Raw genomic sequence first — 18191 nt, forward strand, 5'->3', positions numbered from 1 at the left:
TTATTCTATACGAGATAGCAGCTCTCTTTTGCAAATGCAAGTGTGAACTCTTTCACCCGATATGCCAAAATCAATGTTTGCGTTCCAAAAAGCCAAATCTTGAAAAACAAGGTGCAGGGGTGATGATATGCGTCGATCGTCATTTGCTCTCAACCGACTCCAGAGATTCCAGGAAAATGTCCCTTAACAGGCTCCAGTATCATCATTTCTTTTTTGTATGAATCATATATTATTCCTGTGTGTGCATCATAAATTCATGTACAGTTTACAGTGAGTGAAAAGGGACTTTCCAAGGATGGATAATCCTCATTTGGAACCACAACAAATTTTATGCATTTACTGTCAAAAAAGTACCAGGAAGTGGGGAAATATCCGGGATCGGCACCTTTGCGTCCTCCCATCATACTGGCTCCTTGCGTTGCTCTTTTTTCCACTTGCCCCCAAAGTAGTGGCATCTCCTTGGCAGAGCTCGCCAATCAAATTTTATGGGAGGAGAAAAAGAGGCTGACCTCCAGTTTTCTGTCTTTCTCGTAGCCTTCCGGATGAGCCAATGGAACATGACAGTGACTCCATGTGAGCGCTGGCCTCACTCAACTCCCCTTCAGGAACTAGACTGGCGCCACTTGTAGCACTGGATCTCCAGCACCGCTCACCAGCATGACAATGGGCGGCAGGGGCAACAAGCAATCCATTCATCCATCCATCTTGCCTTGTGGCCACATAGACACACAAATGCGACATAAGCACCTCAACGCTGAGAACCACTCGGCGCCAACCTTGTGAAACCTCACCAAAGAGCAATACGAGATGTTTTATGAACTTGACTGATAATGAATTGTGCCTTTTGTACAGCTCTGAACACTCACACACGCACCATTCAAGTTTCTCCTTCAAGCACTATTTTGCAGATGCTGGCTTCCTCACCTCAACTTTGCCTTAACATTCGGACCAAGGACTGCGTCCATTGGAGGACTTTGGATTCCTCCCGCTTCATACCACTTTGACTCCCCCCCCCCGGACAAATAGAATGATTATGGAAAAAGTATGTAACATTTTGAGATTTAATAACGTCCTGACTGCAGTTTAACCACTATGTGACACAGCTGCAATTTGGTTGAAAAAGAAAAGGGCAAAAGTCCTTTTTGCTTAATTGCACTGTTTATTCGTTAATGTGAAGTGTGAAAAATTCTAAAGTCTGGGTAGAAAACGATGCTCCGATGCTCTTAAAAATGTTTTTTTTTTTGGGGTAATTGAAAGCTACTTGCATTGATCTTTACCCTCCAATGTCTTATGACCTCCTAATAACACCGATGAACCCAGATACTGTTGAACTTAATATTCTGCAAAGTAAAGCGGCATTTGCTTTGACTGATGTAGCACGAGGGATTGAGTAGTGTTTCTCATTCCATTGCGCCTATATGGGAAATGTCATCCAAGTCGAAGTGCCTGCATGAAAATACCCAGCTTTTGGAAATCAGGGCTTTAATAGGAACAATAATGGGGACCATAATGTATGCAAGGGCTGGGCATTTTTTGACTTCATTTCCCATGGTGAGATTTAAATATTTATTAACTATTAGTTGTTGTTTTTTTTGACAAGAACTGTCAGTTCATTTCCATACCAGTGGTGTTTTGGGCAGACGTGCGCGCTCCATAGCTCCCAGCATCTCTGCTGGTTGCAGTATTATAATTGAATTTAGTCTCATCTATGTTGCAATTTCTTATTTTCATAATCAAACAATTCTTGAAAACTAACTAAATGAATGAATTTACCTTTCCAAATTGTATACTGCGCTTATAATTCCGTGGGTTCAGTGAAGGACATATACCTAGGAAACTGATGTCCACATTTAGATTGGACTTTTGATTGTAAAAATAAAAAAAAAAATTCAGGGCCAGAAAACAGTTTCGTAGTATTGTGTACAAAAAACAATGCACTGTATAAATTTGACTTATTTTTATGCATGTTTGTAAAATCTAAGTCCTAATCTAACAAGTATAACCACTCAAGTCATGTTGGCAAAATGTTGTCTTTTGTGGAGAGAAAGGCTTCTTTGGCACATAATAGAGTGTAGCAAAAATGAATCCTCTTGGTAATCCTCATTTTTCTTCATAAAATTAGAAATCACTTCAACTTGGGGAACAAACATTTACATTGATAATGTGACCTTTAATCAGTATAATTCCACTAAAAAACTGACAATTCTCTGCCGGATTCAAGAATGCACAGTAGGCTGCTTGCAGCACCTCAGGACATAATTGCAATTAGCCTCATTTTGCCAGAAAATCAGTTAGGCAATTAGGATTGTAATATAGAGCCCAACCTTTTTAAAAAAAAAAAAAAAAAAAAACTCATATCAGATTTGTATCCACATTTGGAAGAGGCCTAATTCCAAATTTAAGATCTCCAATTCCATGCATTTTTTTGAAAATATGTCACTTGAATTCTGCAATGTAAATTCAGCCCAAGGCAGTACTTTTTTCTACTAGGGTTCCATTTAGTCTTCAAAGTTCATGAAAAGAACTTAATGCAATGACCAAACATATTGATTATTATACGGTATTTTATTACGAGCTTTTATTGGTTTCACTTCATCTGAGGTTTAATTTGTTTTGACAATTCCACGGTGGGATAAATGCTCTCACGGGCCTTACGTTCGCCAGCCCTGTTTTAAACCAACGACTGCGTTGTTTTAGTGGCTCTTCCACAGCTTGTGGTGTTCATGAAGTAAATGTGTCTGCGTGTGTGTGTCTGCGTGTGTGTGTGTGTGTGTGTCCGTACTGTAATTGCAGTACCGTTGTGTGATCTATTATCAGTGGATGTTGTCTTATGCAGAGGCCAAAATAGCCTCCCTTCTTCTTAACTGCCTCTTTTGCTGATGTCACGTGTACTCTTCTTATAAGAAATACACTGTAAATAGAATCTTCTAAGACCAAAATACACATCAGCTACGTGCCTTGTTGCATTTAGTAGGTTTATGCGTATTGGTAACTGTTTAACTAACTGGACTTGCAGTCATACTGTTGAATTGGATTTTATCCTGTCCTTTCCTAATGACCTATACTGTATGTGTTGTGTTTTCGTCCAATTTCTTACCATATGTATGTATAGAAAGATTTTCTATTTTGTACTTTTGTCTTTTCCTCCTGATTAAAAAGAAATACTTATTGAAAACGAAGAACTTGTTTTTTTCAGACTGTAAAGCTGCATACAATGATCAACTAATTAATAACGCAAAGCTAAAGGGGTTTGTCTTGCTCTTTTATGTTTTTTTTTTATTATTTGGGAAATTAGTTATTGGTGTTAGATAGTTTGAGTCTGAAGGGTTTCAGGCAGTTCTTGTCATTTGTACATTTGGCAGGGTAAGCCAAAGAAAACCCACACAAGAATGGAGACAGGATGCAAACCGCACATAGGAAAGTTGGAGCCAAGATTTGAACCCAAACCTTAGTACTGTGAGGCAACTTGCTTGTCCACTTAGCTGCCTCATGCCTCATTCATTTTGAATACAAATCATAAGTTAGTTTGATTGTTTACTACCTCAGCAAGTGCCCATTTGATAAACCATTGAAAGATACCATTGTGAATTACTCAGTTTGAGCATGTACTGTAGAATTTGTGGAAACCGAAGTGTCTGTCTTTTAAAAGCAACTCAAAAAGGCCCAAACAAGCTATAAATACTTCTGGTGCCTTTAATTGCGTATTAAAGAGCGTTATTTTGGCAGTATTAATTGTTCCTGACTGACCAGGCAAAGGAAGGCGTGCAGACTTCATTAACAGAAGGGGGGGGGGGGCTGTGAGACAGCATTTAACAAGAGGCTGGAGACAAAAAGGGCGGGGTGCCTAGATTAATGCTAGTTGCAACATCACCACCACGGCTGTAACAAAATAAGCCATGAAATGAACTTTATTGGCAGAACACTTCGATTTTGAATAATGTACCGATGTGCAAATATTGAAGCAAAATGCCTCTTTAATACAGATCCTGTTTTGTCATCTCTGTCCAAAATCTAGTTTTAACTGCACATTCTCCAATTCTTTATAGATCCATGTTCTCAATAAGACAGACGGTCCTCTCATGCCTGAAATTGCCAATCCAAGGTCCACATAGCAGGAATCGCAGAAATGGTGTTGCGCAACAGACAATTCCTTTTCCGAGCAGCTGAAAAGACAGAAAGGCAAACGGGTTACTGCTTTGAATACCATTGAAATGTTGATATTCACAGGGTAGTACAGTTACAATTGATGGAATTTCAGAGAGACCCAAAAAAATATGCAATGATTTTGATTCTACTTGTAGTTAGGATGTCAAACTATAAAGTAGCCCTAAAATGTGAAAATCTCTTACTATATTCACTGTTGATTTAATCTGTATGGGAATAAAAAAATAAGATTTGTACTACTTCTGGGCTTCCCTAGAGGTGTAAAGAGAAAATGCATGGACATCGGCAAAATGTTTGAAGTCCTGTTTATGTACTTGTCAGTCCTGAACTGTTTCTGTATTTTATTAACTTGTGCAAGAGGGTTTTATTGGTTTACATGTGTATGCAATAACATTTTTTTCAAGCAATTAATTTATTTGCGTGGTTCGTAGATCTCATTTGTTCTGGTTGTGTTTTAGGTAAACTCTTTGGGTTCGAACTGGGATAGCTGTTCTCTGCAGGAGTCTCAAGTCTAGTCCAGGGATGGGCAACTGGCGGCACCACAGGTGGGATTTGGGAGGACATTTTTTTTAACTGAGATAACTGTCATGAAAAAAAAAAAACCTCAGATAGAGGTCTCATATATGGTCCAAAAATTCAGATTTTGGGTCACCTTTTTCTGCGGTCTGATCATAGTCTTACGCTGCCTTATATATAAGTAGGCCTAATAGTTTTGTGCTGGTTTGGAAATAATGCAAGACAAACATAGTACCTCAATGAATTTGTGAATTTAGTTTTGAGATTTTTTTTTTTTACAAATTTCTGTTGTCTTTGAATAGTTTTTATGCAAGAGAGCACTTTGAGCTGGAACTAAATATTACAATATGTTATTTTGTTGTTTGCTTGGAGTGCTTTGTTAGTGGGCTAGGAGAATGCATCTTTTACATTTCTATACTGTACATCCATTGAAAAATATATTATGAAAACTTGAAAATATTAAGTGGTCAATACATGTTCTAAACCTAACGTTTTGCTTATAATAAATATTATAAGATTGTTTACATGAGCCAATATTAGGAAGCTTCCTGGCTGGTCCACCACAAAAGAACCAGCAGGTCTTAAAATCTTAATCTTAAATCTTTGATCAGGAAAATAGACATTGGTGCGTTTAGGATTGTGTGTGTTGAGGAAAGGGGGGATGTGGTGGGGTTACACCTATGCATGTGTGCTACATAAATCAGTTCTCACCTCCTCCATCACTCCCAGTGGTTTATATTAGCCCAGTGGGAGAGCCCCCACGTGGGCCTACTCCTTTGATGGCACCACATATGATTCATCGCTTTTTCTAAAGCCGTTTGTTTTCATTAGTCCTCGTCGTCAGCTCGCCGCGAATCTATCGCACTCTTTTTGTGCAACGCAAGCACATTTAGGGCCAAACGAGGGGAAAGAATTTGCGAGCGGTTGCAAGGGTTTCTTTGGCACGAGAACAAAGGAGGTCGGTTTGAGTAGAGACTGAAGACTGGCGGGCGGCAATGGGTGCTTTTTCCACTCTTATTGATAATGAGCAAAAAGGATGAGAATTCTAGCCTTCACACTGACGTGAGTTGGTCGGTTTTACCTATCGAACTGACAAATGACCTGTCTGGGATACAACCGCGTCAGCTGGGACCCTGGACACGACCAACAGTGAATATCAAAAATGAAAGGCTGGACATTTTTTTTTACAAGATAACTTAAGGATGCATACCTACGGTGATGGTGGTGATGTTGCAGTGCTCAGGATGAACGTAGAACGAGGGATGAAACTTCAGTTCCAGTGCCCAGGCTTAGTCATGAGACATATCATTTTGGAGGATTGTCAGAAAGATTGGAATTTAGCATCCTTGTTTGAAGGCAACAACAAAAACAAAAGCCCTCGGGATGAATCAATATCTTAAACTCAACAAACTAGAAAAGTGGATGTTTCAAGGAAATGTTCTCATTAAGAGTCATAGTCTTTGCCTCATCATCGAGCCAAAGCAATGATGTAACCTGTGACTGGTCAAAGGGCGATCCATTTGAAATTGAGTGAGAACATTGTTTTGTCAAAGACGAGGCTAGTGACTGGCAGACATAGTGGTCCAGGCCCCCTCCATCCTCCAGACAGAGAAGGCATAGCTTAGTCTCTCATGGGCCAGGTAGTTACAGCCACTCAGCTTTGAATCGATCTCGTCGCTCTGTAGAACCTGGTACAGGAAGTCAATGTAGCGCGACGCCAATTTAAGGGTCTGGATCTTACTCAGTTTGTCTGAAGGGAGCGTTGGGATTATTTTACGTAAGGAGGCGAAGGCTTCATTCAGGGATTGCGTTCGCTGGCGCTCTCGGATGTTGGCGATCACACGTTGGCCATGTGGGTCCTCCAGGGGCGACAACCCACCAGGACTTGGACCAGGAACCGGGGAAAGGGATGGCCCCGAAGAAGCGGGCAGATGTTGCGGACTCCTTTTGAGTTTTTTCAGTCCAGTCAGAGTATCGATGTGGATGTCGTCTCCCGGCTTGTTGTCGGTTGATGCCACGGCAGTGGCGACGCCCGCCTCAGGTGAGGCTGTGTGGCGTTTCCGCCTGCGGAATGCAGGCGTTGCCACGAGGACAGGACAGGCATTTGATGGAGCTTTCTCGATTTTCTCCTCACTGGAAACCACGGCTCCCACCAGATGATCTGCGCCAGTCTGCTCCTCGTCTCTCATACTCAAGTAACACTTCTTTCCTTGACGGCTACTTTCAAGTCCTCTTGTTAAGTCTCTTCTTAGATTGATTTTTAGGAACTGCTGAATCTTTTTCTTTGTCACAAAGGGCGAGAACGCAACATTCAACTATCCTTTTATCACCACGCTTCTTCATCCACATTCCCCGCAAGGCAGCCAGTAATCACCACATTGGTCGTCGTGTCCCGCTGCTCCTCGAGCTGCATGTGATCCAACAGAAACTTGAATCTGACTTTTAAAAAAGGGAGGGGACCTAGACGCTTTCGGCGGTCCGCCCATCGGAATCACTGATTGGTGTGCAAGTCTATTTTTTTTAAGGCTCGGTACAACAGGAACCCTAAACTATGGGGCACTGTGATCAAAGGAACAACGTTTCTGTTACAGCCAACCAAATCAAGCCTCAATGACGTTTTCTCCTCAACATGGAAGCTTTCCAAGTGTATTGGTTCCAGATTTCCTCCTAAACACGTCCTTGTCCCACCAATCCCCCGCCCCCCCCTTTCGCCGTCTCCACAAACTCACTCTCTGCTGCTCTCCCCCTCCCCTGCCTCAACACTGCATCGTTCATCCTATTTTTCTATTAAGTATACACGCACTATGATCTTTTTAACATTTAACGTTCCAGGAGTATGATGTAACAGTGTTGAAAAGTCTTGAGTTGGTCAAAGCAACAAGGCAAACACAATGGTGTGTTTTATTCTAGTTGGCTCTAATCATAGGCCTAGAGGGAGGAAGGAGCTGGCGTTGGCTCGGCACCGCACCACCGAGGTCCAATCAGACACTTAAGAAAAGAAAGAGTCGAGTGGAATGAAAAGAAAGACCTGCGGGACATAATGTTGCTTTCATCCAGAACCAACCTTGGAAATTCGTCCAACGCCAACTTTGCTGTCCAAATCTCTGAGTGACTGGGTGCCCAACCCACCTAACACACCTCCACACAGGAAAAGTCTGTGATTTTATTTTTTGCTCATCATCACCATAAAATATGTTGCTCCATAATAAAACCAAATATTTGGTTTTGGATGTGCTGGCTGCTCATGACTAAGTGGAAAAACTCCTATCAAAAATCCCTCCTTAGTGTGAGTCAACCCAAAGATGGCGCAAGTCCACCACAAGAGAAGAAACCACTTTTGCCAGCCCGCAGATGACGCACAAATAGCTTTCTGTGAATACAGGAATCATCTTAAAAATCAAATATATAATATAAGCAATTTGCCTCCAAGTACAAAAGACTATATCTTTTTTGTCAAATGTGTATTTACAGAACGATTGAGGAACTAGCCAAAGGCCACCACTAGAGAGCTTTTGAAGGTTTTTTTGGTAAGGCAGCCGCAACTCTTCCGGAGTATTTTCCTAACACACATGGATAATTATCCTGCTCTGTAAAAAAGATTTTAAAGTGTTTATTAGCTATGTTGTAACTACAAACTAACTGTCATTATCATCATGTTCGGTCGTGACACACTCTCAACCAAATGTATTGGAGCTGTTAGACCAGTTTTTGGACGGGTAGACTGAAATATTTGAGGAGAGTTATGAGACAATAGAGTCACAGCATTTCTGTTGTTATTTTTAGGTATTTACAGTACATCAACAAATACTTTGGATTGCTTCAAAACCCCTGGTGATTTTGTAACTTTGCTGACTTTCAAAGAAATTTGCACTTTTCATTTCATATTTACATATACCGTATTTTCCAGAGTATATTTCGTACCGGAGTATAAATTGCACCGGAGTATAGTTTGCCCCAGCCATAAAATGCAAAATAAAGGGGAAAAAACCCCACATATAAGTCGCACCCGAGTATAAGTCGGTAAATTTATTTGACAAAATCCAACCCCAAGAACAGAAATTAATAGGCAACAGGCTGACCGATACGGTATGCTAACGTTAATATGCCTGACGTAACATATTAAGAGTTATTCAAATAACTATGACATAAATAAGGTTATCGAACCATCTGTGTCACAACAAATCATTAAATCCATCGAAATCTTCGTCCTCTGTGTCAAACAACTCAGCTGACTCCAGAAGTACATGCAGCGCTGATGTCTGACTCATCGTCAGTTACGGTTCCAGTTATGCCACAGGCCTATATAACTATATAAACTATATATAAAATGACTATAACATGAATAACAAGTTTATCGAACCGTCCGTGTCACTCCAAGTCATTAAATCCATCGAAATCTTCATACACTGTGTCAATTATAAACAACTCAGCTGACTCCGGAAGTAGATGTGGCGCTGACGTCAGACTCATCGTCAGTTGCAGTTCCAATTATTCCACAGGCCTAGAGCGCCCTTATATTCCGGCTCCTTCATGTGTGGAGCTTGCATATTCTCCCCGTGCCTGCACGGATTTCCTCCAAATACCTCCCACATTCTGAAAACATGCATGGTAGGCCGATTGACCACTTCAAATTGCCGGTAGGTGTAGTTGTGAGTGCAAATGGATGTTCGTCTAAGTGCCCTGTGATTGGCTGGTGACCTGTTCAGGATGTCAGCTGGGACAGGCTCCAGCATACCCGCAACACTTGTGAGGAAAAGCAGTTCATAGAATTGATGAATGGATGGAAATCAGTATACAAACTGTTATAGAGTTCCTTTAAAAGTATTTTGCAGAAAAAGAAAACAACCAAAAACTGGAAAATAGAAAATGGGATGTGATCCAAACATTTTTTTTTTTTAGGTGAGCATCCGTCACAGTGCTTATTCATTGTGTTGTATGGGAAGATGATTTATAAATAAATCACAGTATGCTATATAATATTTCCACTGATGTTGAATTTTAGAAGGTGGCATACACTTTTAATGAATGTTTTATTCCTGGCTTCAGGGGAGTGTTGGAAGTTTGTGTGCCGGTTTACTGTTTGGCCACATGGGAGCACAGAACAGCCAGTTCAGGATGATCTGCTTTTAGATTTATGTACTGCACTTTCGTCTGTTGTTGTTTGTTGTCATTTACTAGTTGGCAATACCTGACCTAATATTTCAAAGGACAGTTAGAGATAAACAAGCTGTGACCGACACAAAAAGTCATTGGCTGAATTAAGTTTTCTGGTCTAAAACTAGGAGCACATGGCTCGGCTGGCCTCATGTCACTGGACTTTGTTCCTTGTAAAATTTAAAATAATTTTGTCTGATTGAAGCCAAGTGGTGCACTGGTTAGGAGGGTGGCGGTTCGATTCTACCTCCGACCCTCCCTGTGTGGCGTTTGCATGTTCTCCCCGTGCCCGTGTGGGTTTTCTCCGGGCACTCCAGTTTCCTTCCACATCCCAAAAACATGCTTGGTAGACCGATTGAGCACTCCAAATTGCCCCTAGGTGTGAGTGCGAGTGCAGATGTTTTTTCGTCTCAGTGTGCCCTGCGATCATCTGGCAACCGGTTCAGGATGTCCCCCGCCTACTGCCCGATGACTGCTGAGATAGGCTCCAGCATGTCCGCGACCCCCGTGGGGACAAGCGGTATAGAAAATGGATGGATGGATGGATGGATGGATGGATGGATGGATGGATGGATGGATGGATGGATGGATGGATGGATGGATGGATGGATGGATGGATGGATGGAGCCCTAGTCTGGAACTAGTCTGTAGATGCATGAAAACAATTATAACCCCACCTATTAAAGGGACACCATTCACAAACTAACAAGTAAGCATTCTCTGAAGAATAAACCGTTTTTTTTTTACTCTTTCTATACAACATTGTAAGATCACAAGATGGAGTCAAAGCCCAGTGCGCCACATTATTACTGGTATCCCAGGTTAAGATGTGTTTTTTTTTAAACCCTTAAAATAAATTAATTTTTTATTCTATTATCATTCTCTAACTCTGAATAATGTAGACATTGTTGACCAGACAGAATCAAGCTCCTCTCATTTCCCAGACCTCAACCCCTGTGGCAAAAAAACTGTCGCATGGGCTAAAGAGGAGAGTGCAAAGGACATGACCCAGGTTGCTGGATGGCTTAGAGAGATTGTGCAAAGAGTAATCCTCCAATCTTGTGAAACATTATAAAAGAAGATAAGGTGCACTTTGGTTGGCAACAGTACAAAAATATTAACATTGTCACTTTGCCAATCCCTGCTCTATATTCATCATGTTTTTACGTACCATGAAATGTAGGAGGCAGTTCCAGTATGGCAAAACCGGACTTTTAGTTCTATGGGAACTGTTGGTGAAATTCCACTTTCTATTGACAATGACAGAATTGAACAATATGGGGACGTCAGTTGTTGTATTTTATAAAAGAAAGCATTTCAATCTTGCTTCCTGCTAATCTAGAGCGGTAGGAGGATGATAAAAAAAGGGCCAAGAAAAAGTTGCGATCCTGTCTTACTACATTCCAAGTCTGTCGGTACATACGTGAGAAATTTGACAAGTTTGGAACTGCATCAATATCTGCTCAGTCATAAAGTTGGTGGCAGATGTATCTGGTTGCAGCCACATGACCAGGACGCTTCTTGTAAACAAGCTTCATGTCGCTCAATGAATCCTTTTAATAATTTCAGTGGTTGACAAATACTAAAACCTCCCTCACACATTTCAACAATATCCAATGTTATTGTAGGACTCACCCGGTGAGTCTTCTCCGATGATGTAATGCAAGCACATTAGTACTAAGTTCAATGCGAATGTTGCGATGTGCTTGTTCTATGCACAACGACGAGGTGGTCTTTTCAAACAAATCTCAGACTAATTTGTCTGTGTTCCTCATTCTCTGGTAGAAGCTGGGAAAGCCAGTCAGTTGGTTCAACTTCTTCTGCTTGTGAGTACAACCGACAACAAGCTACCGAGGCGTGCAAGACATTTTTTAATGCAATTATTGCTAAAATACAGTTCCTAAACATCGCTTCTGAAGCGAAATTTATTGTAAACAATGGGAGCATTTGACCAGAAGTCTGCTATCGGAAGTTCCTTCCATAGGTGTTCCTTCAGGACAGACCTCGGGAGTAAGGAGGATACATTGTTTTTGTCTGCTTGCTTAATATGCAGGTATTAATTACTCCATGTGTATTTTTTTAGTCAGCTTAATCAGTCAGAGCAGTCAATCAGAGTTCATTTTTTACTAAAACAAATCTGTGGAATCACATTGGACATTCATGATTGCCTTGCAAGTCGGAACCCTGTTCAGGGTCATGTCCTTGATCCAGTTGTTATTTAAAAAGCATTATCATATCGAGCTAATTCTTCTCTATTTTTATTAGAAGATTTTTCCACTGACACGTGAGCTGACAGTAACTGCTGACAGATTTTTATACAACTGCTCAGTGAAAACAAGAAGGGCTTCTCTGAGCTCTGTTTACCGGCAACATGAGTCATCCAGTCCATGTGATTCAGTTGTGTGCACTAAAGCAGGTTCCCACATTTACTGTTAGCCCAATTCCAAGCAATGCGTAAACGTTTGCTCGTGTAAAAGCATTTGTCTAATAATACAGAAATAAATAAACAACCAACGAAGAGAAAAAAGCTGATTCCACAGCGTAATCAGCAAAAACATAATTTTGTGTACGTGATGTTGTCTCTGACTGGAGACTAGCGGCTATTTACAGCGCATCCAGATTGAGAGAATACAATAAGTGTTGATCTGTGTTGCATATTTTTACCACAAACAACCCTCATTGTGCGGTAGCTCTGGAAAGGAATGTTGTTCTTCTTGGCGCATGTGCACATACTGCCTATCAAAGGAGAACTTAAGGCAACCGACATTTTCTTGTTGGACTTGCGTGCAGCATAGATCATAGTCTGTTGCTGCTGCTGCTGGTGCTGCTGATGCTGCTGCTGGTGGGATCGGGAAGATTACCAATGAGTTTTGAAAAGCTCTAAAAGGCAATCAAGGATAGAACAGCAATTATTCATCATCACCTTCCACCATGAGTTCTTCCATGCGAGAGGAGCTCACTTGTCCCATTTGCCTTCAGCTCTACTTAGACCCTGTGGCTCTCCCCTGCGGACACAACTACTGTCAAGTGTGCATGTTGCAGACCCTCGGCAACACCGATACGAAGCTGAAATGCCCCGAGTGTCGCCTGGAGTTTCCAGGTCTCGAATCCATGCAGAAGAACTTCAAACTAGGTAGTATTATCACTGGCTACCTAGCATCAAATTCCGGCAATCAAGAGGAGAACTTGCAGGGGACAGGCCAAGCGTCTGCACCTCCTGCAGACGAGGCATCCCATCTGGGAAAGGAGTGTAACATACACCATTTTCCCCTTGTGTACTTTTGCTCCACCGACGTTACCTTGCTGTGTTCCAAATGTTTCATGGAGGGGCTACACCAGAACCATGAACTTCTCACCTTCAATATTGCTGAGAGCGAAATGAGGCATGCCCTCGAGGTCCGCAGCAAGGTAAGTCTCTTGAATTTGTCACATTTAATAAGAACTACTAGTAATAAATATTGTTGGTCAAAAATACAGACCGCTTTTAGTGAGTCAGAATCAATGTTTGCATTTCAATGACCTATTCAACCACTTAATCCTTACTTTCACATAATCCTTACTTTCACCTATTCACCCACTTAATCCAAATTTTCACTTGCTTGGGTCATTATCATTGAGCTGCTCGTGAAAGGGAAAATTTATATGTAAAAATATTTTTTTTAATAATAGATAAAGTCTTCAAGAGGCTTTATTACAATTCAAAGGTAATCCGAACACAAACATATATGAGAACATGGCACTATACTAATTACCATGTTGGCTCTCCTCCAAAAACATGATCTCACTGAAGAGTTAATTGCTCATAGGTGAGTGAATGATTGTGAATGATGACCTCATCGATACTTAAAGTGCACTGCATTAGGCTAACAGTCTGTTAAATGAATTAATATTCCCTGATTGCAAAAAGAACACTATATTTTCTGAGTGGATTTCTATATGTGGAAAACACTAGTGCTTATTCTTTCTTTGGACAGTCACGCTATCAGTATACGTACATATAACAAAAATAATGTATGAGGGACTAGTGGTGCAATTTCGTTCCGTTGTGCTCTTTGTGGAAGCCGATTGTTGTCCCCATTTTTTGTAACAGGATTAGCATGCACAAGTCAGTGTGCCATACCTCTGTATATTGTGATTTGTAATTGACATCTGCAATAAATGTGCATTTGCAGGTTGTTTCCAACAGGCTACAGATGACAAATTTCCTGGTGGAGCGCGTCAAGGAGCAACAGGATCATTCTCAAGCCAATGGAGACAAACTAGTAAACAAGGCCATCACAACGGTGGAAGTCATGGCTAGGCTGGTCGAAGGGTAAGTAAACAAAAAAAAAAGGGTTTGTTCTTGCCAAGTTAGGAAAAAAAGAAGCCATACACACTTGGATTGAAAGCGTGCTGGGTTGCTGGTATGGACGATTTGTCTTCGCAAAATGTCACACCACACAAAAATGCCACAAAGTACCGTAATTTCCGGACTATAAGCCGCACCGGACTATCAGCCGCACCAGCTAAAATTCAGGGATATTTTAGTTTTTTTCTTACATAAGCCGCACCGGACTATAAGCTGCACGTGCACATGAGTTTTTTACAAAGAAAGACAGTAGACAGAAAGACGTAAAAATCCATAAATACGCCGCGCCGCCATTTAAGCCTCAGGGTTCAAAGTAACCTTCTGAATAAAATGCATTAAAAGTTCACATTCATTACAACTTGTTTTTGGTGAGCAAAATGTCAGAAGAATTGAATTTAAATGCTGATTGATTGGGTTTTAATACAATGCAGATGGTCCAAACAGCGCCACTGCTTTGTGTAATCTTCGAGTCACATGGCAGAGTAAGAGAAAGGGTTTAGAGCCCTTTGACGCAGGTCACCTAGCGTGCATTCCTACTAAAGCTCATAATAGTTACAAGCAACACAGCCAGAATAAGCAGCAGCCATAGTAGTGTTTCAAAATAGTATTTTTGTTGTTGTGTTTTTCTTCAAGATACCGCACAACAGTGGTCCATAGCCTTTTTACGAGTGTATAAAAGTGATCAAGTCATCACAAAAATCACGAAAAATATCTTCTATAAGCCGCACCTGACTATAAGCCGCAGGGTTCAAAATTTTGGAAAAAAGTCGCGGCTTATAGTCCGGAAATTACGGTATACTGAAATAATGAACTCACAAAATGTATTTACCCAGTGTAAACTGGGCCTGTTTAACTGAACACAAAGTTATTGTTCTGGTAGGTGAAGGCAACTTTCAAACGATGGCATAAATTGCACATCAAAGTCAAAGTCAAAGTCAGCTTTATTGTCGATTTCTCCACATGCCAAAGACACACAAAGAAACTGAAATTTCGTTCCCCGCTATCCCACGGTGACAAGACATGACATACATGACAGTATTTGTCGGGAATGTATGACCATTTTCTGAATTGAATGAAATTGGATAATCTTCCATGACCTCTTATAGCAGCATACAATTGTGTGTGGTGGGAATCATTGGATAAAAAGCAAGATTGTGAGTGGGTACAGTACATTGATGTTACAATATTTTGTGATACAATTAAAAATTTGGAGTTTAGGAAACCTTGCCATAGAAGAAAGGAAAAACTGTGGATCATTTTGACTCTCGTGTTACAAAACTGATGACAAGTATCCGTAATTTAATAGGCCTGTGACCTGCATGTCAAATGAATGTCATCTGTCTACTTGTTGAGTCATGGTCTGGCTCAAGTGCACGGAAGTAGACAACCTGTTTTTCAAAGTTTCAGACCTTTGACCACACGGGTTGATTTTAAGACAGCACAGGCCACTATTCGAGGGCATTGCCAGACATACTTGTCATACATGATTACAACTATCATGTCATGTCATATATTTTCCCATGAAGTACTTTTCAATTATTATTACACTACACTGAAAAAATAATTCCATCAATTGATTTCACGAAATACAAGCATCTGGATGTTTTTGGTAAGTCGAGTAGTAGACCTTTTTAAAATGTATTTGGATTCAAATGAACTTCTCACCCAAGTAGCTATTTGCACATGACTTCAAACTTGAAGAGCAAGACTCGGCACTGTTACCGATAAAAATGCATACCTGACAGTCATTGTAATCTTATCTTGTTTGTCTGCATTTCATTTCACTGATAATATGTCTATTTTCCGCCATGTCAGCACTGTAAAGATGTCTCCAGTCAAGTCACATGGAAAGAAAGAACTCATTGATACTGTTTGTTTGATGATGTATATTTTTAGGACCAATTAAAAGCTCTGGTATGATTGTGACATTTCACAAAAATATGACATCCTGTATGATTTCGCTTTTTAGAAGAAAAAAAACATATCACTATAGGAATAGCAATTCTGTAAGTTTAGAACCGAAGAACATTCTGGCATTATGTTCTCTGGTTAGTACTCAACTTTTCTTTATTTGGGGGGGATGTGCTCAGGTACCGCGAGAGACTACAGACGCTCCTGGATGAGAAGCAAAGCGAGCGTCGAAGCAGCTGGCAGGTGGGCGTGGGCTCACTGGAGGACCAACAGAAGCTGCTAGTGGATGCCCAGCAAAGTGCAACTGAGGCCCTCAACATGACGGATTCATGCAGCTTCATAAACCAGTATAATTATGTTTTTATTTGATGATTTTACATATTTACAGCTACCATCACCTGACCAAATATAGGTTTAGTTTCCACTAAGTGACGGTGTGAATGAATGCTTGTCTGAGCCCTTGACTAACTGGCAACCAGTCGAGGGTGTAGTTTGCCTTTCACATGGAGACACCTGGGATGACTTTATGACCTCGTATAGCATAAGCCATAGTGAATGGAAAAATTGTGGAATCGGATTATCGATCAAAATTGTAACTCAACATACAGTTCATTTTCATTTTTAAAGGGACTATCTCATAGAAACTTTTAACAACATTGACAATTGTGTAAATCTATTTTTATACATTATTTTTACTGAATTAACTTACTTTCAAACACTTAAGCACAAAACCTGTATTACAAAACACCCTATTCCTTTACAAATGTAACTCTTTGAGTTAAAGTCTTGCGAGACGTTTGCATGACAAGCTTGGGCTGTTTGAACAACTTACATACTTTTCTGATAAAACAAGGGACATTTGATAAAGCATTTTTCTACCTATTTTTTAGGTTTATAATGATAGACGAGAAGCTAAGGATGGCTGCCACAATCCCAATTTCCTGCAACATCCCCACAAACGCTCCACTTACCACCAAGCAACTGCAGACAGGCCTCAGGACCGAGGCCTTCCGAGCCGAAATGAGCCGCCTTGCTGAGTACCTTTGCCTCCTCTTCAATCCTTTGGAGCTCACCTTCAACTCGAGCACAGCCCACCCAAGCCTGCAACTGAGCAACGATCTGCGCACGGCAAAGTACAGCGAAACCAAGCAGTCATACGTCGAGAAGAAGGAGCGCTTCACCAGTGCCCCGCAGGTCATGTGCAACGAGGGCTTTTCCAGTGGCGAGCATATTTGGGTGGTGGAGGTGGGCCCAGAAAGCATGTGGTCCCTAGGGTTGTGTTACAAGAGCATCCCCCGACGCGGCGACCACAGCCGACTGGGTCACAACTCAGTGTCCTGGCGGCTCCAGTGGAAAAACGGCAAACTGACGGCGTGCAAGTCCTCATCCACTGTAGCCCTGCGTGAAATGGTAAGGCAGCCGCTGAAGATTGAAGTGGGACTGGACTATGAGAAAGGCACTTTGACGTTCCATAGCATTAAAGGCCAAAGAGAGCATCTCTACACATTCAACGTTGCATTTAAAGAGACTGTTTACCCAGTTTTCAGCATTCACTCCAACACACCAGACTCTTGGATCACACTCCAGTGTGGCTTGTAAGCATATCTGTTGTGTTTCATACGCCATGGTGAATCTGAGTGTCAGTTTATTAAAATGGCACCAAGGTGAAAAATCCTTGGTGTCTGCATTTTAGATTCATTACATTCACTCAAAACTTATATTCTAAAAATATTTATACTCCATCTAGTGCAACTACTGTTGTGTGTCACTGTAATTAAGGAAATACAACCAGAATCAGAATCAGCTTGATTAATTTAGCACGATAACATTAAAGCATCACTTAAAAAGAGCAGTCAAATCATAGTTTGTTTGTTTACAACAGAGACATTGTTCAGTATCATTATTGACTGTTTAGTTGTTTTGAATAATATTCTTGGCTTTCACATTTTTTTGTTTCATTTAAAAAAAATGTATAATGTTGATTGCTAACCCTCAGGAAATCAGCCATATGTTTTTCTTTTACATTATATTTACCAGTATGATCATGCATTGTGATTTATAGATACAAATAAATGATAATGATATTTCTGTGTTCAGT

General features: G+C 40.8%; 3 protein-coding genes across 7 annotated transcripts in view; 2 read left to right on the top strand and 1 right to left on the bottom strand.

Moving 5' to 3' along the window:
* Positions 1 to 4709, top strand: part of hdac7a (histone deacetylase 7a) — a 40003-nt gene extending 35294 nt beyond the window's left edge. For 3 of the 4 annotated variants that reach the window (XM_088356806.1, XM_088356792.1, XM_088356783.1), the window contains one exon: positions 535 to 3182. In XM_088356806.1, the coding sequence (XP_088212932.1) occupies positions 535 to 577 (43 nt within the window). In that variant the 3' untranslated portion in view covers positions 578 to 3182. Of the gene's footprint in view, positions 1 to 534; positions 3183 to 4622 lie in introns of those variants that run through there. The other variant, XR_015853233.1, reaches the window with a different exon arrangement.
* On the bottom strand, positions 3674 to 7362 carry LOC148402572 (twist-related protein 2-like). Its single transcript, XM_088356848.1, has 2 exons — positions 5891 to 7362; positions 3674 to 4163 (listed from the first exon to the last, which is right to left on the bottom strand). The coding sequence occupies exon 1, from the start codon at positions 6867 to 6869 to the stop codon at positions 6240 to 6242; it is 630 nt and encodes a 209-aa protein (XP_088212974.1). The 5' UTR covers positions 6870 to 7362; the 3' UTR covers positions 3674 to 4163; positions 5891 to 6239.
* Positions 7363 to 11512: 4150 nt separating this feature from the next.
* LOC148402573 (E3 ubiquitin-protein ligase TRIM39) lies at positions 11513 to 18177 on the top strand. Of its 2 annotated transcripts, XM_088356826.1 has the most exons (5): positions 11513 to 11660; positions 12814 to 13242; positions 14007 to 14146; positions 16273 to 16440; positions 16984 to 18177. In XM_088356826.1, exons 2-5 carry the CDS (start codon positions 12868 to 12870, stop codon positions 17690 to 17692), a joined length of 1392 nt encoding a protein of 463 aa, XP_088212952.1. In that variant the 5' UTR covers positions 11513 to 11660; positions 12814 to 12867; the 3' UTR covers positions 17693 to 18177. The 2 variants fall into 2 exon arrangements, with proteins under 2 accessions (XP_088212952.1, XP_088212945.1); XM_088356819.1 differs by lacking the exon at positions 11513 to 11660 and having other exon boundaries at positions 12576 to 13242.
* The last annotated feature ends 14 nt before the right edge of the window (positions 18178 to 18191 follow it).

The sequence above is a fragment of the Syngnathus floridae genome, chromosome 2 (genome assembly GCF_059516105.1).
Source record: "Syngnathus floridae isolate MCC-2025c chromosome 2, RoL_Sflo_1.0, whole genome shotgun sequence".
NCBI lineage: Eukaryota > Metazoa > Chordata > Actinopteri > Syngnathiformes > Syngnathidae > Syngnathus > Syngnathus floridae.

Excerpts from the sequence above, each read along its gene's own strand:
- LOC148402572 (XM_088356848.1), bottom strand. The coding sequence starts at position 6,869 with ATGAGAGACGAGGAGCAGACTGGCGCAGATCATCTGGTGGGAGCCGTG.
- LOC148402573 (XM_088356819.1), top strand. The coding sequence starts at position 12,766 with ATGAGTTCTTCCATGCGAGAGGAGCTCACTTGTCCCATTTGCCTTCAG. Across the intron at positions 14,147-16,272 it reads ATGGCTAGGCTGGTCGAAGG|GTACCGCGAGAGACTACAGA; the intron begins GTAAGTAAACAA and ends GGATGTGCTCAG. Across the intron at positions 16,441-16,983 it reads TCATGCAGCTTCATAAACCA|GTTTATAATGATAGACGAGA; the intron begins GTATAATTATGT and ends CCTATTTTTTAG.